Source organism: Strix aluco, chromosome 3 (genome assembly GCF_031877795.1).
Source record: "Strix aluco isolate bStrAlu1 chromosome 3, bStrAlu1.hap1, whole genome shotgun sequence".
Lineage (NCBI taxonomy): Eukaryota > Metazoa > Chordata > Aves > Strigiformes > Strigidae > Strix > Strix aluco.
In genome coordinates this window covers 62,045,042-62,068,983 of record NC_133933.1, presented here as the reverse complement: position 1 = coordinate 62,068,983, position 23,942 = coordinate 62,045,042, and the positions used below count along the sequence as shown (strand labels likewise).

At 41.1% G+C, this 23,942-nt stretch overlaps 1 protein-coding gene across 2 annotated transcripts in view; it reads left to right on the top strand.

The window, feature by feature from the left end:
- Nucleotides 1-12,301, top strand: part of CNKSR3 (CNKSR family member 3) — a 62,664-nt gene extending 50,363 nt beyond the window's left edge. Inside the window, exons 8-13 of one of the 2 annotated variants that reach the window (XM_074818802.1) lie at nt 2,594-2,662; nt 3,404-3,550; nt 5,306-5,430; nt 7,894-8,102; nt 8,570-8,659; nt 10,179-12,301. In XM_074818802.1, coding sequence (XP_074674903.1) covers nt 2,594-2,662; nt 3,404-3,550; nt 5,306-5,430; nt 7,894-8,102; nt 8,570-8,659; nt 10,179-10,477 — 939 coding nt within the window. In that variant the 3' untranslated portion in view covers nt 10,478-12,301. Of the gene's footprint in view, nt 1-2,593; nt 2,663-3,403; nt 3,638-5,305; nt 5,431-7,893; nt 8,103-8,569; nt 8,660-10,178 lie in introns of both variants that reach the window. The other variant, XM_074818801.1, reaches the window with a different exon arrangement.
- Nucleotides 12,302-23,942: the final 11,641 nt, after the last annotated feature.

Sequence of the window (23,942 nt, the reverse complement as noted above, 5' to 3'; positions counted from 1 at the left end):
TATGAGTTCAAATACTTGGTCTTAAAATAGTTGCTTTAATAAGTTACTGTATCTGCTGTTCTGAGTGCTTATGGTATCTTGCTTAACAAAGTCTTGAGTGTATTTGCTCTCTGCTGGCAATCACCCCTAATGGGAACATATAGGTGGTAGCGTGCTAAATTCAGTAATGAGTAATGAAATCAATGAGCTGTCCAGTGACAAAATTACCTTGCAGAGTAAAAAAATATGAAAAAGAAAGACTTTTAGTAGCGGTTTGCTGGAAGGAAGTGGTTGGCATGATAGGCAACTGTATCTTTTACTGCAGATGGTTGCATGTTTTATTCTTACACTGAGTTTTCTGTAGCTGAGACTTTATTAAAGATTTCTGAGCAGTCACTGCAGTGGACCTCTGGCCAGCAGCTGGCCGCTGAGGCTGGTGGATGCTGCTGTGGTGTTGTCAGACATGCTGCTCTGCAGGAGCAGTGGCTGAAAAGAGAGAGCAGAGGAACTTGGCTTTCCATTTCTTTTTTTTTTTTTTTTTTTTTGAATAGGAAAGAACCAGTGGTTTTAGTTGTATCCCTGCCAAGTCCAGGGGCCATCGAGGAGTGGGTGGAAAACTGTGCTTGCAGTTCAGAGTGAAAACTGAAAGCTTCCTATAGCTTTTATGTTATTGCCCTGGTATAACTCTGAGTAGGATCTGCAACAGAGACCAAGTCCACTTTGACAGCCATTTCAACATCTGATAAATGTGAAAGAATGTGATGTTGACTGTTGACAAGCTACCTGTATATATACGTCTCATTTTGGGGCCAGGAGTGGGGCTGTATTGTTTCTATAGCTGTGAGTGTTGACCTAAATGTCTGTTTTTTTAATGAACATTGGTTCTTTCTCTGGTGAAGCTCTTTCCTTTGGAGCAAAAAGTTTGAGAAGTGACTGAGAGGTCTGCAAACAACTGATGTCTTTCTGGTGGCGTGGGGTTGTTTAGATGACCCAGGCTGGGCTTTAGCTGGATTTTCTTGCTAGGTTTGGAATGGTATTTTAGTAGCTATCCCCAGAAGCCGGTGTGTTGGAATGCAGTGAAATTGCACCCCAAAATCAACAGTACTGTACATTGGAAGGACTGGGGATGTCCATGCATTTGATACGAGTCAGTGAAGAGAACTCTTGCGTTGTGCCATCCTACTTGTGACTTTCTGTGTCATGTTGGCCTAGATCTAAACTTTGCTCTTTTCTCTGTTCTCACAATGTGATTGCAGACTCTGCTGTGCTCTAGCTGGCACTTGTAGGAGTCCTCTGTGCAAGGGTCTTCCACCCTCCCCCAGATGAGCTGTTGATAGCCCAAAGGACAGCTTGAAATGAGCTTTGTTTTTCACAAACTTGACTTTTGCCCAGCATTTTTTCATGATCTTGGTTGACTCATATATACACAGCCTTCCACAGAGGCATTTCCTCTCAGAGGAAGCAAGAAGACAATGAAGAAATGGGGTTACTCATGACAGCTAGAGCCTCCCACAAGTTCCTCCATGTTTTTTTCTCTTGTTGCACTGTTTATTCTTACAGATCCTTTTATTAAAAGAAGTTACTTGAGGTCTGAAGTTGTGATGATCAAGAGAAGAGAGTCCTTAATCCAAGTGCTTAGTTCTGGAGTCAGTAGGAAGACCTGGCCTTGTGCCAGGTGGTTACTCATGGGGTGGGGGTTATGGGAGGAAAAGTTGTCTTGTGACTGGGGTGTAGTATGCCACAGTAGTATGCCTGTGCACTTTGGGTGTTGTCAAGACTGGTCAGGGTTGATGTGTTATAGCAGTGAGACTGTTTTTAATAACTGCAGCGATAGCTGGTGCATGGCACTGGTTGTAGATAAATCTAAATAAATATTAACACATTTAGCTGTTCCCTGCTAGTGGTTCCCCAGAGCTTGGTTTTTGTTCCAAGAAAATTATATTTTAAGGTGTATTATTATTATTATTAGATAGGTATTTTTCAAATACCGGTCTATGCACACTTGATGTGTGTGAGAATATATTTTTATGTGTTGATCTTGATGATACAGGCAGGTAATTTCATATTAAAGTTGGTAGCTCTTATTTACATTATGAAACAAAAAGAGAAAGTGCAATGGATCTATTTTGTGGGTTGGAGGGTTTTTGGTCCTTTGTTCTGTACATTTAAAATCTTAGTGTATTTTTTTAAAAATCAGTATATGTTTATTTGAAAGCTAAGTGTAAGACAGTTACTATGTTAGGACAGAAGTCTCCTCTTCAGTCCTCTCCCACTGCTGTGTGAAACTACGTACAAACTGGAGGCAAAAGGACAGTGGAGACTGTCCCATGATTTAAGTATGATTTGGCTGGTGACATATGTAGGCTACGCTTCTGCCTTTCCCTGTAGTTCCCCCAGCACAAAAAAATAAATCATAAGTTGAATTTGTTTGCATTTCTCAACTCATGAACAGATATAATGTGTGATCTAGCTGTGGGACAGTTTTCAGCAATGCTCTGCTTGACAAACCTGATCTCTTCATTATAGATACAACCTTTGACTTAGCTTGGTGGGGATTTTTATGGGAGGGAAGAAAACCTGCTGAAGCACATGTCTCTTGTTTTCCTCTTTGTAGTCCCCTGCTGATCGATCTCAGAAGATTCATGCTGGTGATGAAGTGATCCAGGTTAATCGGCAAACTGTGGTCAGTAACAAAGAGCCTTACCAACCTTTCCTTATGCTTGCTCTGCAAAGCTCACTTCCCACAGGTCAGGAGGTGGTTCTGGTGTTCTCCTGTTGTAATATTTGAGGCTTTTTAACATTTTGTTTTCAAGACAGATTTTATTCTTTGCAATATTTTGATAAATATGCAGTATTTCATGTTTAAATGCTGTGTGCCTCATATTAAAATACTTCATGTTGTATTTAAGGCCTGCTTTAAAATTCATTGTTACAATCTACTGAAATGCAGATAAAACCAGCTTTAAACAACCCCCCAAGTAATTGTCAAATTATTTGCATCTGAGAACTTAGATAAAATTATTACATTTTTGCTTAGCACAGGTAAGCAATGCCTTTCAGTGTGAGAAAAAAAACATGACAAAAGTAGTTCATTGTGAATCCCTGTGTTACACAATTTGAAGACATCCATACATCCTTCTAGGACCAGAGCTGAGGTACAAATGTATAGCTGCGGTATAAAGCTTGATATCTCAGTGTTTAATTTACAGCTTAAGTAGAGATGTCTCTCTGAAACAAAACAAAGTACAACCTTCCAAAGAAAAGCTTTCCACTTCTTTCCTTCATTCTGGCTTTTTTTTTAATCTCTTTTCTCTCTTTAGGTTCATGTTAAAACAGACAGATTGACTTGGGGGATTGTGTTTTTCTTGTTTGTTCACTTTCAGAAAAGCAGTACTAAATAAAAGATGTCTTTATTCTCTTCCAGGTTGGATGGCAACTAAAAAATCTGGTGGCAAAGTTGCGAGAGAATCCTGCTGGAGTTAGGCTTCTGCTTAAGAAACGTCCTACTGGCTCTTTCCATTTCACTCCCGCTCCGCTAAAGAACCTGCGCTGGAAACCACCCTTGGTGCAGGTGAGAGGCTGCCGGCTCAACTCTGACACCAGGATGGGAATGCCTTGGTTGCAACTTGAAAAAGAGAAATACCAGAAATGCTTCCAGGTACTCATGTTTAAGTATAGATCAAGGAAGGTTAGATGAAATGGCTGTCCTCTTCTGGTTCCCAGATAAAAGGGAAAATGTTCCCCTCTGTTCTGCTCTTGAGACACAAAGGGACTAGGTGTGTTGAACATTTTAAGTTCTCCCAGTGGCACACAGACTGATTATCTGAGGCAAAACTGCTGAAACCACCGATATGTTTGGAATTCATCAGCATGGAATAATTAATGCTTCCTCTGTTTAGCAGAGTAATACATTTTTGCTGAAATAACTCAGATTATTCCATATATTCCATCTTTTTTTTGTCTGGTGAAAGGTGGGAAAGAGTGTTTTTCAAGAAGTTATTTAAACTACTTGTTTAAATAAGATTTGATTGTTGGGCAATTCACAGATTGGGTAATGAGCAGACATAGAAAGTGACATTAATAACTCTTAAATAGGTGTGGTGAGGAATGGCTTGTTGTATTAGGAAGCTTAGTGCTTAATGCTCATAGGAGAAAATAACTGAATTGAATCTGAACTGGTGTCCTGAAATAAAGAAAACCAGGGAGAGTTCCTATTCCTGTTCTGACGTGGGTCTCTCTACAACTGTGAGGATAATTTATCAACCTGTAAAATGCCAGTGGCTATTACAAGTATTGATGCAGGCAGGTTTCTCTCAAACTGGGTAGAAGATGTGCACTTGACTCCTTTCTCATCCTTCCTTTCACCAATGCCTGTGTCTTGTTTTTGTGGCATTGTGCCTGTCATTTAATCAGAGCCAAAGGAAAAAAACCTGAGTTTTCCAGGGTTACCCAAAGCAAGGACTGTGTTACCGGTGTGAAGAACTGAGGTGGGCTGGGATATAGGCCGTGCCAAGGAGCATTTCCTTGAGGGAATGAGTGATTGGAGAAGCCTGTTGACAGTTCCGGGCTCCACTGTACTGACTGGTAAAAGGCAGGTGCTTGTGCAGGGGTGCCATTAACTGAATGGCCAGAGTGAAAGCCTGGGCAGATGCTTGACAAAAAGGGGAGAGTGCTGTCCTCTTGTTCTACAAAGGTGAAAGGGTCCTTCAAGCCTTTTTTCTCCTAGAATCAGACAGGAGCCTGGCAAGATGCTGGGGACATAGAAGTAAGCCACAAAAAGCAAAGTGGCAAACTTGCTCAGATGAGCAATACCAAATATATTTTTCCTTTGCTTCCCTTACCCTAGTTATATCCCTTGATGCAATTTGTGGTGAACTTTACCATATTCCTGCCCATGCCCCACGCACTGGACTGTATGGAATAAGGGTAGTGTGAGCTGGCTTTGTATGTGTTGCAGATCATATCTGTATTTAACAAATTGCATTCTTTTAATGAATCTAAAAATGGAAGAAGGGGTTTTGTCTCTGTTGCTTTTTCTGTCTGTGGAATTTGCAAGAAAAATAGAACTGGAAGGAGCAAAATATTCTTGAGCAATGCATTACCCGTGATAGGATTTCTGTAGGAGGGACTGCAAAGATAGCCAAAACTGGGGGTGGAGGAAAATGTAAATGCTGAGAGTTTTTAATGTGTGTATTAAACATAGAAATATTTGTTCACAAGGAGATGATGCTAGGAAATGGTGTTATTGATTATTGAATTTTCATTTTGTGAATAAGTCAGATGTTTGTGAATGACTCAGATGTTTGATAGCTGTCTAACATTTCAGACCAGTCCTCCGCCAACTTCAACCCAGTCACCAGAAAGCACCATGGATACCTCACTGAAAAAAGAGAAGCCAGCCATTTTGGATCTGTACATACCACCTCCACCAGCTGTTCCATATTCTCCTCGGTATGCAAATAAACATATACTACTGAACAGAAGAACTCCTTTATTACGCTTGTTTCTGAGCTGCCTTGCTCGTAGAGCTCTGTGCAGGATAGCTTGAGGAAATTGCAGATCTCACAGATTTCGTTCTAGTTGCTTAAATGCATAGGATTGCTTAAGCTTATGCTTAAATGCATAAAGTATCATAATAGATTTTATTATTAGAAGATTGTGTGCCACATAGATCAGAGTTGTTCCCAAAACATGAATGGATGTCATCCCTGGTTTTATTGTGGGGTTATGTTTTTGATTTTGTTTAAATCTAACTACAAGAAGTTGTTTTTGTCTGTAACTTTTTCCACCTTTTTCTCTTCAGCAAGTTAAGTTACTGTTGTGGGAGTCAGGATAGAAAATAACTTGTTTTAAATTGTTAAACTTGCAGGTTGTATAAAACAGGAATGTTCCCACTGAAGGGAAGGGAGAGTCAATTCATTCAATTTTTATTTTTTTTATCCTGCGCTATAATCTATAAAAATGCAGACCTGTGTACACAAAAGGCAGGGGGCGGGGGGTGTGTGTGTGTATGCTATGACTAGCTTTTGTTTGTTTTCAAGTCCATGTTGACTCGGATCAGAACCCTGCCAGGTGACCTGGGAAGGTGATGGACAAAAGAGTTTGCAGGCAAGGCATGCTTCCTGCCCTGCCCTGACACTTTAGGTTACACGTAGATAGCCCAGCACATAAACTCTGACCTTTTGCTGCAGGACTCATGGGAGCTTGCCTCCTGTCATGTAAGGCCTGGTACAGAGACTGAGGTTGTACTACTGCAGTCTTTGGGGCAGTACTGGGGCCAGGGGAGAGGCTATCTTCAAGGTAGGGAGGGTCTCTACTGAAGTTGGACCCACCTTGACCTCTGCTGTCCCTGTTTTTCATGTTTATGTGTGCTCAGTTCTTAAGAACTTTGAGAAATGTAAGAACTTTATTTCTTAAGAACTTTAAGAAATACAATAAAATCAAATCTCTTGGCATAAAACCAAGCATATAGATTTAGCAGCTCAGTTTAGAATGCCTTGGTCTTTTCTTTAAATTGTTACATTTGAAGCACATTGATGAATTATGTGCATGTGCTTAGTCTGTTCATCTTTCCTAAAGAGTCATAAAATTAGATCTAGCTTCAGATCCTTTAGATCTGAATCCCTGTTGACACGGAAGAAAGTAACAGTGCGAGGTGTAAAACTTGTCCTGGATGATGTGTGGAAAGGGGAAGGTTTCCTGACTTTAAAATTCAAAGAAAGCAAATGTGGGAAGCTGTGGCAGCCAGGAAGAGGAGAAAGGGCATTTCTTTTGCCTTCTGTTTTGCTCTTCTCTTGAAAGTGTGGTGCAATTTTTTGGTTGTTTCTTTTTTTCCCCTCATCATCCTGTTCCCTTCCTGGCATGGATCTTCTCTGGTCCACACTGTGGAGGTGGAGAGCAGTGGCTGGTTTCCCTCCCCACAGCAGAGTCTCCACATGGTGGTGTTGTAGGAGAGCTGTCCACACATATGGTTGTAGTGTAACACTTATGGTTGTGGTGTAACACTTCTGTGCAATTTTCAGTCCCTGAATCTCCATAAATAGCTTCGTCCCATTCACTGAGCTCTAGCATTGTTCTTGATGAAGAGCTGGAAAAAATGGTATGTGCTGGCCAGGGGCCCTGTTGTGAATACGGGGGTATGTGTGTGCTTAGACAGTCAGCTGTGTATTTTTATGGCTGACTTGGCTGATGGTTGCTTCAAGCCATAAGATTGTAGCATGTACAGGGAAGGGGGAAAAAACCCCAGGCAAATCTTAACTTGGACTGGTTCTAAACAGGGACTTAACAGGGACTGGTTCTAAAAATGGCTGTTCCTGGCCTTTGGAATGAGGGATTGCTCTGGGAAGGGAGTTCATGCAGAAATTGCTCAAAATCATATGTATATACACTATGAATTTATTACTGAAACTCTCAAGGGAGACTCACTTTTGGATGGAGAGAGATGATGATGAATATTCAGTGGCAGTTACTGGTCTTTCATAATGACTGAAAAGCACAGTTCCTCAGATGGAGGCAATAGGTGTTGCCACTACACAGAGATGGATAAATCTATGTATGCATTCCTCTGTCACAACTGTGTACTGGCAGTGAATCAGAAGCTTTGATACCCTCAGGGCAGAAAGGTCTCATTTCTCAAAAGCTTTTTCAGGGGTGGTACCTCTAAATTTGTGTATTACTGGCTCATTAAAAGTTAATTAGCATGAAGGGGGATAGCTTTCTTTTCTCCTTGGTAAATATGTTTATAATGAAATCTTCCATCACCTGACTTCTTTTTTTTTTTTTCAGCTTGTTTTCAGCACAATGCCAGTTGTCAGGAGCATGACTGGGTGCTAGAAGTGTCTTTCAAACCTACTCATGTCTGTAGCATGAAACTCTTTTTTTTAAGCTTCTAACTGAAGTGAAATGTTCTTTCAGAGATGAAAAGGGAAGTTTTGTATATGGAGGAGGCAACAAACCCAATCAGCTACTACCTGGGTCCAAAGGTGCTGAGTCTCCGAATTCTTTTCTGGATCAGGAAAGTCGAAGGCGAAGGTTTACTATTGCTGACTCTGATCGGTTGCCTGGGTATCCCGTGGAAGTAAATATCCTACCAGCCAAGATGAGGGAAAAAACACAGTCCTATGGTGAGTTCATTCCTCTTTTCATTATTGCTGTTTGGTCAGTTTGGAATACTTTGTGTTAAAAAAACTGCTCATTAGACTTGATGGTTATTAAGGGTAGTCTGTGCAAATTGTGAATGTGAATGAAATTCCACATCTGAAATAATTTCACTTAAATGCTGCTATTTCTTTAATGACTGTCGTTCAGCTGGGCTCTGCTGCTACTACGGTTGACCATTTCCATGTGTGTTTTGGTTATAACTTTTGGTCATTATGTGCACTGCTGCTGTAAATAAGCAAGAGTGTGGCTGTTCAATCTCAGCACATTGCTTTCTTATTTCACCAGTGGAAGTATCTTGAAATCTTTTATTCTTCAATTTTAACTCCTTATTGCTGTATCTCTTCCTTTGCTTAATTGTGAAAAGTATCAATTTAAATACTGGTTTTGTAAACTTCATGTAATTCCTCATAACCTTCTATGTTGCCTTTAGGAAAACCTCGTCCTTTGTCAATGCCTGCTGACGGGAGCTGGATAGGAGCTGCAGAACCCTTCTCTAGGCCACGAGCACCAGGGAGAAAAGGCAAGGTTTTACATCTTGTCCCTCTTTCTCTTCCCCTCCTCTCCAAAATTTCCTCGGGGTGAACTGGATAGAAGTGTTTAAATTAGGAGTGGAGGATTGGTGTTTGCATATTACTGAACTGATCCAAGATGACAGTTGTTGGTTTTAGCAGGAATGTCAGATGGTAGTTGTGAAATTTGGAGGCTATTCAGTGCTGGGGCTCAAACTTTGTTGTCCTGTCTTAGAATTCTTGTAAGTGTTAAAAGTAGACTAGAATGACTAGGGCAGATCTGTACTTGTCTCTTTATGGCACAGGTTTACCATTTTGCTCTTACACACACCCCTGTCCCTTTCTTCTCCATTAAATATTGATCATAAAACTTCTTTTGTGATAAGTCTTTCTGTTTGTTTAGCGCTCTCTGGAGACTGTTGTAGAAGCAAGCTTGTTCTCAAAAGTAAAATGTAGGGCCTTTTCACAGTTTCTTTCTGCTATGACTGCTGTTAGAAAACAACATACCCTGCAAATGTCACAGAACGGGAGAGACACAGAAACTCATAAGGCTGGGTGGCTCTTTTTTTTTCTTCCCCCACTGCCCTTCCCTCCCTCCCCCCCTTTAGCATCTGAAAGGCCATGAGTCCTGTTAGAGTGGGAAATAAGAAAGGATGACTATTTAGTTTATTAATGAAATCAGTTATGAAAGCTAATGTGCGATTCTATGGAAAATAGAAACTGAATTTTATTATTTTAATGCAAAAATAGACGCTGATAACAAGAAGCATCAACCTGGAGGGATATTAGAAACAATCTTAAGTAACAAGTCTAACAGAACGATCACCAGGTGGCAGGGCTGGTTTTTGTCTGTATGGCTGTTCGGTTTTGCTTTTGGTTTTGTGTTGGCTTTTTTTAACGCTTGAAATGTATTTCAGTGCTGCAGGCTTGTATGTAAGCTGTATTGGGTCTGAACAAAGGCCTGTCTAGCCCAGTAGGATGTCTCTAGCAGCAGCTGCCATGGTCAGTTGTCTAGGAAGGAGTAAAAACAGAGAAAGCATTGCAAATCAATGGTCAAAACCAGGGAAGTGCTTATATCTTTATCTGCAAAATTCATTTCTGTTGTCCAGAGTAATATTTGTAGCTTTGTAGTTAGTCATGAGTTATATTCGGGTAAACATGGATTCAACTCTGCTCTATCAGCATCTTGAATGACACGTTGCGAGAAGGTTTGTTAGGTCTTGCTCATCATAATGATTTGCATGAAGGCAGCCTGCACTAGCAGTTCTGGTGCATGTGAATCTGGAATTTAAGTCAAATTGTAACTTCTCTGTGTGTGAATTTATTTTGTTGTTCTTTGCTTAAAAAAAAAATTAAAGACACCAAAAGCCATAAATCAATTGACAGCTGCTTATGTCCAGGTGTGTTACAAAAGGGAACCAAAATCTAGGTAATTTGAAATGTAACCAGAATCTTTTTATAAAAATAGAAAACGTTAATACAGGGTTTTAACGTCAACAATAATTGGTTATCCTCCTCCTCTTTGTACAGGTGAAGATGTCCTCTGCAGGTACTTCAGTAATGAAAGGATACCCCCAATCATTGAAGAAAGCCCCTCTACACAACACCCCCTCTCAAGGCCAGTGTCTGACAAGCAGTTAGTGAGGGGAACGGATTATATTCGAGGCAGCAGGTGTTTTATGAATACAGACCTCCACAACAGTGCAACAATTCCTTTTCAAGAGGAAGGTGCTAAAAAATCCTCTGTTACATCGTCCACAAAGTCGTCTTCTGCAGAGCCCTCGCTGCTGGTCAGTTGGATCACAAGACTGAAATTGTTGACTCATTGACTGTTGTTCACAGGACTGTTACCAAGTGCCTTTGCTCATCGGTCAGACTTCTCTACTTTTCAGCTTAACTGATGCATAGTGACTAATGCGGTGTTCTTTCCTGGAGAATCTTACATTTTTGCCTTTTTGTTTGTGATTATTGATGGATCAGAGGGTTTCATAGTGCAACGAGGGGAGAAAGATAAAGATCATGTTCCTCTTCCTGGCCAAAAGCCTAAGGGCTTTTCTCCTGGAGATGAGTAAAATTTCACTGATATAGAGGCCATACATGACCTGAAAATATGCATAATGACTCAGAGGAAACATTGCATTACCATGAAGTCCAGTGGCACTTCAGTTGTCTGAATGCTTGGAGACTGGTGCAACTGACTGGGTGTCAGAGTATGTAGAGCTCAGCAAAAGTTGTGTTACTCTCCTGACCAGGGAAGATAAGCAGGGAAACAGCAGTTTCATGCAACTTAGTGATGCTGTTGCAAGTACAGTATGAGATCAACCTTGTGAGGAAGAAGTAATAGTATTGCCATTCTTTCTCTGATATCCAGAGATCTTAGGAAGAGTTCTCTTATTCAGAGATCTTAGGAAGTTGGACTAATTTAATTATATGTCAATCCAACCTGATATATAATCCATTTTATTGAAATCACAGTACAAATAAAGAGCGCTGAACAACTGCAGTGCTCATCCATAAAGATATATGGATTGCTACAACATGCCAAGGAAACGCATCTGTAGAGGTGGTGAAAGAATGTATGTTTTTTCCTTAATTGTTTAAGAATGATTTGCTGTTAACCAAAGTAAGCTTTTACAAACAGTCCTGTTGGACTTATAAAACTTTTACAGTGGTTCAGTTTTTGAATGATGTGTTGTTTTTATGAAAAATATGTGCTATTGATACATTACAATTGTAAGACATCTTGCTATTTTCTATATAGCTCAAATTTTTCCCCCTCCAGAGTTTTAAAGTAGCATTGGGTATTTTGGGAGGAAAATAAAACTTGTTTAACAAAAGAAGAGGATATTAAAGAGGTATTGTTTAAAAAAATGTATATAAGATTGTTAGTATGCAACCGTTGTGTTTAAAGTAATTTAAATACTAAATATAGTTGGATATATTTTTTACACTTAAACAGATACAGTTTGTAACTTCCTCTCTGGTACTGGGCACAGATTAGTCAAATGAAAAGAAAAAGAGTCTTTTGTATTCCCTGCTAATTATAAGACTATTTTCGTAGATCATACATTGCCAACAGCTTTTACTCCTTTGGTCTTGCTGAAAAGAAGAATAATTTATATTTAATAATTAGTGGGGGAAAAGGGAGGTTAAATACTAGCCTGTACTTTGGACTGGGGCAGGAATTGTATGTGATAACATAAGTGTTAAAAGCATATCGTAATTCTGGATGTGAAGATGTGACCATTCTGCTGCAACAAGCTTATGAAGTTGTGCAACAGCCCCTCAGAGACAGGGGGTTAAATTCAGTTCTCAATTAATTATGTTTGGTTGTGACTCACTGGTGATTTAAGTGGGGGCTCGTTTGGACCTTTCTGATCAAAGCAGATTATAATATGTTTGTCTTGTGCCAGTCTTCTCCGCTCCCCGAGATGGCGGTCTGTACTAGAGACATGGCCAAACACAGCTACTGTGCAGTTGAACCCTAGACCAGTTTGGTCCTGCCTCTGAGAAGAGGGCTGAAACTGCTATGCTGTAGGCACTGTGGTGTAGTACAGTCCAGCCTCAAATTGACTGAACTGTTTTAAACTAAATCACAGTTATTGAACTAGAATAAAGTCAGAGATGTTGTCTAAACCAGACTTCAAAATGGAGCTTTTGCTCATCTTTAATGTTGTGTTTTCCATGGTTTAAAAATGAATGGGGAAGCATCATGCATATTGATGGGGAAAAACCTATGGATGTAATTGGGGTTTCTTAGGGTTGCACCTGGGCACACTTTTAAGACACTGAAAAGTTTGCTTTCTTTGTTTGCTTAGGTTCTTAAGTTACATTTAAGAGTAGTGAAATAAGCTTGCCCTAATATAACAGGTAGTTTCAAATCACTGCAGCTGTGAGGAAAAAAAGAATTTGTAAGCATTTAGGCAGAATGAAACTTTCAAAATTTCCTTGTTGCCTAAATACAAGCTAATTTCCCCCCACCAAAAAACCCTCAACTAACCAATGTCTTCTCCATGTTCATCCTCTCCAAGCTCCAACATCCTAATCATGCTGAGTTAAGGTTCTGAATTTGACCTTTTGTCAGTCAGTCATAAGAATCCAGAAGTTGATTGTCCAGGGAAAGAGTTACCTGACTCTTATGAACAGAGGAAAGAGAGGTACTTTCCTGGAAATTACCAGGAGTGGTACTGCAGTTTCTTAGAATCACAGAACAGTTGAGCTTGGAAGGGACCTCTGAAGGTCGTCTGGTCCAACCCCGCTGCTCAAGGCAGGGCCAGTTGCCCAGGACCATGTCTAGACAGTTTATTAGTATCTCCAAGGATGGAAACTACACAACCTCTCTGGGCAACCTGTGCCAGTGCTTGATCACCCTCACAGTAAAAAAGTGTTTCCTGATGCTCAGAGGTAACCTCCTGTGTTTCAGTTTGTGCCCACTGCCTCTGGTCCTGTCACTGAGCACCACTGAGATGAGCCTGGCTCTGTCCTCTTTGCACCCTCCCTTCAGGTATTTATACACATTTTTCTGAGCCTTCTCTTCTCCAGGCAGAACAGTCCCAGCTCTCTCAGCCTTTCCTCATAAGAGAGGTACTCCACTCTCTTAATCATCTTGGTGTCCCTTTGTTGGACTCTCTCCAAGTGTGTCCATGTCTCTTGTACTGGGGAACCCAGAACTGGACACAGTACCCCAGGTGTGTCCCCACAAGTGCTGAGGAGAGGGAAAGGATCACTTCTCTCAACCTACTGGTAATACTTTGTCTAATTCAGCTGAGTTTCCACTGTAAATTAGTCAAGATCATTGAAAACACATTCATGCATGGTTTCTCAATCAGAAAGGCAAATAACGCTGGGGGTTTTTTTGCCCCTCTTGAGTTTTATCCATCATTTGCAGATGACAGTAAATTGGGCAGAAGTGTTGATCATCTTGAGGGTAAGAAGGCTCTACAGAGGGATCTGGACAGGCTGGATCGATGGGCCAAGGCCGATTATATGAGGTTCAACATGGCGAAGTGCCGGGTCCTGCACTTGGGTCACAACAACCCTGTGCAATGCTACAGGTTTGGGGAAAAGTGGCTGGAAAGCCGCCAGGTGAGAAAGGACCTGAGGCTATTGTTCAATAGCTGCCTGAACATGAGCCAGCAGCGTGCCTAGGTGGCCAAGAAGGCCAGCAGCATCCTGGCTTGTATCAGAAATAGTGTGGCCATCAGGACTAGGGAAGTGATCTTACCCCTGTACTTGGCACTGGTGAGGCTGAACCTCAAATACCATGTTCAGTTTTGGGTCCCTCACTCACTACAAGAAAGACATTGAGGTGCTGGAGCATGACCAAAGAAGGGCAACAAAGCAGGTGAAGCATCTGAGCACAGGTCTTGTGAGGAGTGGCTGAGGGAACTGGTGTTGTTTAGTCTGGAGAAAAGGAGGCTGAGGGGAGACCTTATCAGTCTGTACAACTACGTGAAAGGAGGTTGTAGCAAGGTGGGTGTCAGTCTTTTTTCCCCAAGTAACAAGTGATAGGACAAGAGGAAATGGACTTAAGTTGCACTAGGAGATGTTTAGATTGGATATTAGAAAAAATTTCTTCACTGAAAGTGTTATCAAGCATTGAAACAGGCTGCCCAGGGAAGTCGTTGAGTCACCATCCCTGGAGGTATTTAAAAGACCTGTAGATGTGGTGCTTGGGGACATGGTTTAGTGATGGACTTGGCAGTGTTAGGTTTGCGGTTGGACTCGATGATCTTAAAGGTCTTTTCCAGCCTAAATGATTCTAGGATTCCATGATTATTGATGGACTTTTGGCTATTGGAGTATATGTATGCAGAATATAGCAGAACACAATATACCTGGTTTTGTTGCAAAAGCCACATCCTTACTACTGTCAACTTACCGTGAGCTCAAGTAAGCTACCTTGACTTCTTGATACTCTTGTGTGCAAGTACTACTTACTGCACACTATGTTGCAAACCTTTTTATGTAATATATGGTGTGTAGGAAACTTTCTTTGGGAAGCTGGCATCATATTGGTCTCGGTAGAGGGTGGTGGTTTTTTTTGTTCCTCTTTGATTATTAGATGGAATAGCTCCAGTAGCTGTTCTCAGTGATAGGCTGTTTTGGTTTGCAGTATGAACTGTACACACTGGATGCATGTGCTTTTCCCCTGCCCCTCTACCTCTCATGACTTTAATGCAATGACTTCACTTATGGTAACAAGCAGTTTAACACAGTGACCTAAAATGTGGCCATGTCTCTGGTTTTTGAAACATGAGGAGATAAGTGCAGTTGAAAGACTTATGGGAGGAGACTATATTCTTTCTATTATCTATAAACTAGAGCTTTTTGCTTCCTATGGTGGTGACATTGATTACTGAAAAGCAAAGGCATCAAGAAAACTTCATAATAGATAGCTGTAACTTAAAGCATTGAGAAGGTGAATTAAACACCAGATCCCTTTCTCCTTTGCTTGGATAGCTCTTGACATATGTAACTTGACCTTCTTCCAAATGTCTGCATCTTTTGAAAGACCTGATCGGATCTTACGACACGGGTAGCTGTTAAGGTACTGGCTGGAGGAATCTCCTCTAATATAAATTTTTATTAACTGTTGTTGGGCTTTATGGTTATGCACTCATCAGTCACTCTGGAAATCTTGATTCAAACTGAAAATGAGTTTTACTTGACACATATTGTCCCTTTTCTCTCAGGAAATGTGTCAATTGTCTTTTATGGGAGAGACATGTTGATAAATTATGCCAAGTTCAACAGGAAGTAACAGTCCCCTCTTCTTGCATGGAGCAGGGATGAGGTCTGAAGAACTGGGGGAAGACTGTAGGTCCATAGCCACCTGCAGCCCAGGTATTTTGCAGGAGGACCCTGGCTCCATAGACCTCTTCTGATCAAGATTATTCTTAACCAGTATGGCCAACCCTAGCAGAAGGACCCTCACTTACATCTTCAAGGACTTTACAGCAGCTGCTTTGCCTACGTGTATGTCACACCAAAGCTTCTCTCCTCCATCCTGTGGAGCCCCTTGCTATGTGGAGTGATTGTATGTGGCTCTGAGAGATGACCACTAAGCAAGGGTATTTCTTGGCTCAGGTATGCACAAATAATGTCCAAATGATTTCTTTACCAAAGAAGGAAGCATGTAGCTCTTACTTCCTTTTCTTTATATTTGTTACAAAATGTTAATAATACTAGAAAGGTCTTTCCAAGAGAACTGATGGAGTAGATGGGGGAGTCAGGCTCTGATCTGGAGAGAGGCTTGTTGTTCTTTAGAGAACAAGTGTGCTGTTGCCAGTGGATGATGATGCAATCCATTGAATAAGCTGCTGCAGATGTGTAGTGGCAGCTAATAAAGTCCTATGTTTTGTTTCAAAGAAACATTGAAGTCCCTCACTGTATGAACATCAAATGAGAGGGAAAATACAAGTACCACCACAGTAAGAGAAATAAAGTGAAGTTGCAAGGAACCGGTAGAAAGAAGATCTTTAAGAGCGGCTTTTACATTGTTCTATGAAAAGCACTTGGACTTTAGATGGTTTGCTTCCCTACATGACCTCTCTTCCCTAGCAAAGGATAGAGATTAAAAACCCCAGCCTTTCTCTGTCTGTGCACAACATGCAATATTAACTAGCTGATATTTAGCAAATAGCAACATGGCACAGGTCATTTACCGCTATCATTACCGTTTGGGAGAAATGCTGCTGTTGGTTTGGGAGAATGGTTTAAAATGCAGGAAAGACCCATAGCACTGCATGTCACAATATTCCCAAGTGTGGTTATTTTTCTTCTCTACAGTAAAAGTTCCTGTTAGAAGCTCTAGTGTATGTAGAAGTGTTAAAAATTCAACCTTTTCATATTGTTCCTTTTACATTTTAATTTCCTTCAGAGAGGGTGAAATCTGGTGTTTGTGGAATAATTTGTCCTACCTGTCTATTCTGCTGTTCCTCTTTGTACCATATGAATTGAAAGGTGAGGGGAAACATCTGAAAAGTCCGAACTCCCAAAGGCTGGTGCACTTTCTTTGTCCGAGAGGTTAAATTTGAAAGATGTTGATTGCTTAACTTCTTACTCTGTATAGTGAATATAGAGGGTGCTCTATAGTTTGAGGGTAAAAAAAAAAAAAAAGACCCATAGATCTAGGAATAAATCACAAGCAATATCTTTCTGGCTTGATCTGAGAAAAATGTAGGTAACAAGATAGAAACTGCTGTTACGCAGAAACTTGGCTCGTCTCTTGGTATTGAAGGTACATGTATCTGTTGTAACAAAAACTACGCCTAGGTTGACTTCCCTAATGAGTACATCATGCGTATCCAGATATCCTGCCATGGTACGGTACTCCACAGTACTCTGAATACTTTGTCGTGGTGGCAAAACAAGAAAGCTTAATTGGAAAAGATTGTAAAACCCACAGAAATATAAAAGAATATTTGGTACTCTTGCATATATGTATAGTAAGGTTTCAGGAACGTGCAGTTCAGAAATACTGAGCCAGGCTTCTATTTTAGTTGTAGAGTATTTGCAAGCCAATTCCTTGGATGTTCTCTTACATAACCATTATGAGAAAATACTATTCTAGATGGTAATGTGCAAGAGGAAATAAGATATAAAAATGAATACTAATGGCTTGTAGAGACAGAGTTCAGGGCAATTCTTAAAGCAATGTGTTTCCTCTAATATTATGGAGAATTAAATTAATTAGTGTTTTAATTCTGGATAACCAACAAAGGCAAACAGAGTACTGTATTACACTAATTTTATACTAATCAGTGAACTTTTTCCTCCTAAGCAGAGCTAGTTTTAAAAACAACATACTCCATAAGCTGGGTGCTCATCGAACAGAAAGAGTGGGGAAAAAAATATAAATCTAAACCAACCAAACCAGGAAACAGATGGTGATGACTAGCTTTATAGTTGGAGAGGATAAAGAATTTTCGTTTTACAAAAATGTTTTTTTATCCAAATCTTATGTCCTGTTTTATTACATTACTAACAGGCAGTCTTCACACACTACTCTGTACCTGCAGCCACATCCTGAATAGACCAAGTTAAATCCCTCATCAGGCTTTAACTTGGACCTTGATGATAAATTCAGCTCAAACCTTTTTTACAGGTTTTACTTCCTCAGGAGCTTTTCTGCATTCATCAGTCAATTTTTGGAGTCTCTTATGTATGATCTGAGCAGCAAGACTCTTGTGTGCATGCCTTTGCCAGCAGGACTGGTATCTTGGAGGAGGGTGTGTGCTGGCTTGTGCTTGTGGTTTCTGCACTTAGATAAGTACTTCTTCCCCCAACTTCCACCATACATCCTAGTGCACTATCTCAGAGTGTGAGTTAGAAATGCTTGTGCTCAATTGGAAAGAAGCGTTGGGTCCTTTGAAGTAAACTGGCTTTGTCGTGCTGTGAAACTGTGGCTTCTTTAGTCTGAGTTTTCCTTTGCACGTGCTGTGGTTATGCAGCACACGCTCTTTGTGGCCATCACACAGAAATGCTTTTGTCGTGTTGCAGGCTGTAAGGTTTTATAATGGACAAGAGCTCTCGAGAAAGCCATCGACTTAAACTAAAACATAGAAAGAGCACTCCAAAAAGACTCAGTTTGGAGAATGAAGGAAGAGGGGCCGGGCTAAGCTGAATGTATGGGTCTGTGTTGTGTCGAACACCATTTCAGCTGTGTAGCAGTAACTCTGCAGAGAAAACAACCCACACAAGTGCTACATGCCCTTTTGTTTCTTCTACTACATTTGTGTGGTGCTGGAATATGAAACAAGGGCAGTCACTCAAAGTAGTTATATATAGTTCCACGCATGGCACTTGAGCTGTAAGATGCATGACAAAAGCAGTCGAGTTGCTGTCAATATATAATTTCACCAAATTTTACTGCCTACGCTGCTGCTGCATCAGTTCAAAATAGTAACCCCTCTTTATCCTGTAGCCTGCACAACGCAAACCCAGCTCTCTGGCAAGTGCATAACCATCAGTTTTGCCTTCTTTTGTGATAGTCTGTAACTGCTGGTGAGATTGTGTCATTCCCACAGGGCCTTGCACAGTGGTCCGAAAGCTTAGTTAGTTTGGGTTACTCTGGACTCAGTCCAGAAGTGGAAAGTCAAATTTTCAAACAATATTGCTGGGCCAATATCACTTAGTTGTTTTTTTTAATACATATTAAATATGAAACAGGCAGGAGTTGTCTGTTGCACATATTTTGTCAGTAGGAAGAAAAATGAGGGTTACATATTTGGTGGAGGAAAAAAGCCCAGACCTTTGGGTGTCCTCCAGTTCCTGCCAGTGGGAGAAATGTGTTTGTTTTAGCATGACATAGAATAAATGTAAACTTTTTTTTTTTTTAAATCTCCCTGTGTGGCCACCTCAGTTGTTCAGGATGATGTAAGCCACTGACTTTCCCCCTTAAGTGGCTTAATACATTTTTTTTTTTTTTGAGGGAGAGGGCAAAGATCTTTCCTTAGGTGATTACATGATTTGTTAACTGGGTATGGAGACAGAAGAATTGACTATAAAACAGCGCTGGACAGTGCTGATTTACAGGGACAATCCTCGGGGTCAGTTTGTGATTGCAATTTCTGTTCCCTGGGCTCTGGTGAGGGTGAATGCTCACCACACAAGATGGCAGTTTGGCAGATGGGTAGCAGCCAAAAAATCAGAGGACAACCAAGTCCAATTTACAGTGCCACTTTCAGCAAAGTGGGTTAGTTGCTTGGTGGTGGTGTTGGGTTTTTTATTTGTTTTTTTCCTTTAAGTGTAGCCCTCTTTCAGTACAGATGGGCTAGAGTAGGAACTGTTGAAATGTACCTGTGGAGCAAACCCAATGAAATCCTGACAAAGCAGTGGGCTGTGCTTGCTGCTGGCGTTCAGCCGCCATGTGTTTTGATGTACTCTGGGAGTGCCTTTGCAGGTAGTGAGCCTCAGACCCTCGTGATCTTTACTCAGAGGCTTTTTTGTTTGGGAAGTATTTACTGAGAGCCATAGAAAATGCCACAGTCTAAACTGATGTATGCATTTAATAGTTTTTCCAAGTAATTGCGTGCTTCTCAGTGCTACTTATTAATGTGTTTTCCTCTTCCATTCCCCATTAGCTGTTTCCAGTACAAAGGCTTCTAATGTAATCCTTACATATTTCCAGTGAAAACGTTAATAATGCCAGGTAGTCACAAATGGACCACAAAGTTTTATCTGTAAACTGTAAAAAAAAAAAACCAAACAAAAAAAGCAAAACATAAGAAGAAACCCTTCTTCTACTTTATGAATATTAACTTCATGAATTATAGTGAATAATAACGCAACTAAGGATTTTCACCCAGGTGAACTCATCAGCCAAATGTCAGTGGCTGCATCTTGGGTGATTTATTTCATTTTTATTACATGATAGTAGGAAGTGAGGGGTGTAGTTCAGGTATTGTAGATTCTTGCAGATCAACTCTGGTGTTGTAAATTTCTCTCCACAGAACTTGACCAAAGACTTTCTTTAAGCATAACGCAGCTCTAGCTGAGATTCTCTTCCCCAAGCCCACCGAATGTCCCATCGAACACACAGAAGTCTTAATATGTTCTGGCACAGCTCTTGACTGTTTGTTTCTAGTGGGAAGTTGGTATAAGTTGCTATAAGTGAGTAGGATGAGAAGAAAAGAAAATACCTCCAAAATGAATTACTTCCCTTTCCCTACTTCTTCCTTTCTGACCTTCTCCTCCCTACATTAAGGCCAAGGGACTTTCCAGGAATTTATTGCAGAAAACAAACAGCTATAAAGCTTTTAATATTTATAGCATAATCTAGTTTGCTTTGTTGTTCAAGATAGTTTTGGCCAGAGTTTTCCAGTAAAAATATCGCTGCCGGCGTTTCCAAGCTCTGGATTCACATAAGAATTCTTCTTGGTTTAGTAAGCTGTTGGCTTAACCTCTACTTTGAAGCTGCTTAGACCACCCCAAGCAGTCCTTGGCCCTTTATCTCCAATTGGCTTCTTATCACCGGAGAGGAAGAAAGCTCTGCTTTTTCTCCTTGCTCTGAGGTTTGTAACTCTGGATTCGCAGGTCCTGTTGGAGAGATGGGTGTGGATCTACCACACAGGCTTCCTGCCCCTCTCCTGCTGTCTGTGCATTCACTTGGCTGGATGGGGGGACGTGAAGGCAAGGAGGAGCCCAGCAGCTAAACCAGTGGTTCCTCTCTTCTTCTCCTCCTGCTCAGGAGCTGAGTGATGGGCCTCTGGTTCAGCTCTCAAAATACACATCTAGAAAGTTTTTGGTTGTAGAAGAGATGAGTGATTGTTCAGGTGGTTTTTTAGAAGTAATAAACTCAAAGACAGAAGGTGCAAACATTCAGGATGGAGTGCACCTAATTGTTTCCCTGTCAGAAGGCTTGTCTGGGATGCTGCTGATGTGGCTGGGCAGTAACCCTTGAAGAAGCAGGCCACTGGTGAGCTCCATGGCCACCTCTCATGCTGTCATGCAGGGACTGCTCTGTGGCTTTTTTGGGGGGATGGATTGGATTTTTACTAACAGCACCTGCCCTGACAACTTCCTGCTGCCCTGTGGTCAAGTTAGGGGTTTTCCTTCTTGCCCCAGTGTGGCTTTTTCTCTGAGCTGGGAGCCAGGTGAGACTCACTCCTCCTTAGCAGGCAGAGTGTGGGTGAGGCTGATGTGGCATGCTGCATCACACACCTGGTGCACATAGGCTCTGTGGTGTCCTGTGGTGAATAACCTGCACTTGATTGCTCTGACTGTGGTCCCAATGAGTTGTAGGTCAGAACTAATTTACAAATATACTTGAATAGCAAATGAATCTGGGACTAGAAAACTAAAAAACAGAATAAAAGGCTAATGTGATAAGACACACGAGTTGTTCTTTAATTTGCAAAGATTGTTTTCCTGTGGAAGTGTGGGAACAGTTTGGAGGGATGATATTAATGGTGTTAACACGGATGTAATGCAAGAGAGCCATTATTTAAAAAACAAAAAAGTTTTAGCAGTGTATGAACTCCTTGTATAGCATGGGCATGATTCACCTAGTGCTGCGCAGAAAGGCCTTTAATAAAACAAAATGGGTAAGTAAGCTGGGGTTGTCTGTTTGGGAGTAGGAGGGAAGCAAGGCAATGAGACAGACATCTGGGGGTGCTCATGCATGGGTGAGCCTGGCCACAAGAAATGCACTTGACTTGCTACTGACTGGAGTTTGCTGTTGTGCTTGGGATGGATAGGGTCAGTGTGTGGGGAATAAGGCCTCTAGCAGGATGTGGAAGAGGCTCAGGTTTCAGTATCAGGACTAATTTTCCCAGTGGTTTACCAAAGAGGGAGAGTGTGATGGGAAGCCATGATGATAAGTACTCCCGTTGCTATCAAGAAATGGCAGGGAATGAAAAAACCATCACTAGAAATTTGAAGTTTAGAAGACCTGAACCACCCCTGGTAATCGAAGCACGTGATATCTCCCACGGCTCACTCCTGCAAATGTGTTTTTTTCATCTAGTTTCCAATTAAGTATTTGACATGTTTTCAAAATGCAGAAGCTTTCAGGCACCCTCTGGTCTCACACAGTGCTTGCTGCTCATGTAGATGTGATCAGAGACATCTTGGTGTGAGGGTGGGTGAGTCTGACAGTGTTGACTCAGGGCAGGAGCTGCAAGATGAGATTTGCACCAGTCTGACTAGTTTGGGTTGGACATATATAATATTTCTATATCCTAAAATGAAGTGAAAGCCAGTTATAAAAGCACAAAAACAAACAAAAGCCATTAGTGGAAGAACAGATGCTGCCAAAGCCTGGTTCTCTGGTTGCTTTCCTGTCCTCTTACATACCTTTAACCCCTAAGACAAAATCCCAGGTGGTGTCCTCATGGAAAGGGGCACACTATGTGACCCCAAAGGCTTCCTTCTGTTGATCAAAGCACAAGGCCAAGTAATGTTTCTGTTGTTTTTCTCTAAGTCTTGAGCGACTTCCTGGGATGACCAGTCCATTCAATCTGTTGCTTCTTTCTGCCTTTGCTTAAGCGAGGTGGCCTGTGGTGACATGGGTGCTGCATGTGCACTTGGGCATCAATTGTGTGTTCCTCTAGATAGCTCCAGTTTTGCTGCCCTTGCTGAGAACCTTCGGCAGTTCCTGCATTGTCACACTTGTGCACCTGCAGAAGGCAGTGTTGTGTTCGACATGCTTGTGCTGCTTTTATACTCTTTTTTTTATACTTCATACTTTTATACTTTATTTACCTCTAGTAAACAGGACTTGTCTGGCAAGAGGTTTTGTCCAAGGCAGCACTAGGTCTGATTCTTTTTACTTTTTGTCAACTCTGTTTGATTTATTAATTTCTGATTTATGGCTACAGGGTTGAAATGAAAGTAGGATCTTGATGAAGAGGATTCAAGTGAACATTTAAACAAATGAGAAAAGGCCAAGGAAAATAGAGAAGTAGAAGCAGGCATTATTTCTTCATCTTTGAGTAGTGCTAAACCAAAAATACACCAAGTAAACATGTATATGTTTTGCATTTGTGTGTTTTTCTTCTCTCTGCATACTGTCTGGAAACTTTAAATGCTATTCTCCTACAAGTTTCTAGACAATGAGAATATCTTGAACTTTCAAAATATAGCTGCAGGTAACTTTGTGGAACATTTACGCTCAAGCTGCTGCTTATTGGGCTGTTGTATCTGGGAGAGCAGACTGCTTGCAACATCTGGCTTTTCTGTTCCTTTGCAGCTCTCCCACTGTAAAACCAATGCACATCACATCAGGTGGCTTTCAAAATTATGAGCTTGTCACTAGATCCTCTTTTTCACTGCCCTGTTTGGTGCAACTTTTGAGAACAGTATAAAACGGATTCTTAAAGGCTGGAGATACTGCAGTATATAAGCACAGGTAGATGTCATTAGGTTTGAGAAGTGGAGCTGTTGTAAGGTAATGGACACACTGCTGCATTTCAGATTAAAAGTTGTTCTTCAACTGGGAATTGTGTTGATATGTACTTGGACTATTAATTACACGTTTGATTCAGAAATGTACAAAGCACTATTTGTGTGCAACTTCATAAAGTTTATGTGGAAAAGCTGAATCATCCAAGCCATCTGAATGATGCACACTATTTGATGGCTGTTTTCTTCATCAGGCAGCTGGTGATCTCTCTTCCTGTATTCAGGGTGGGGGTGTGGGGGGGAAGAAAAGGAAGATGGGAAGGAGTCTCTGTTGCGGGGGGGGGAGCCCTCTTGTTTCATATGTGCAAACTATGATTTTCCTGAGAGATCTCTAGATTTGTGGTAAGTTAAAACTATATTCAGAGGATTGAAGAGGTAATATATATC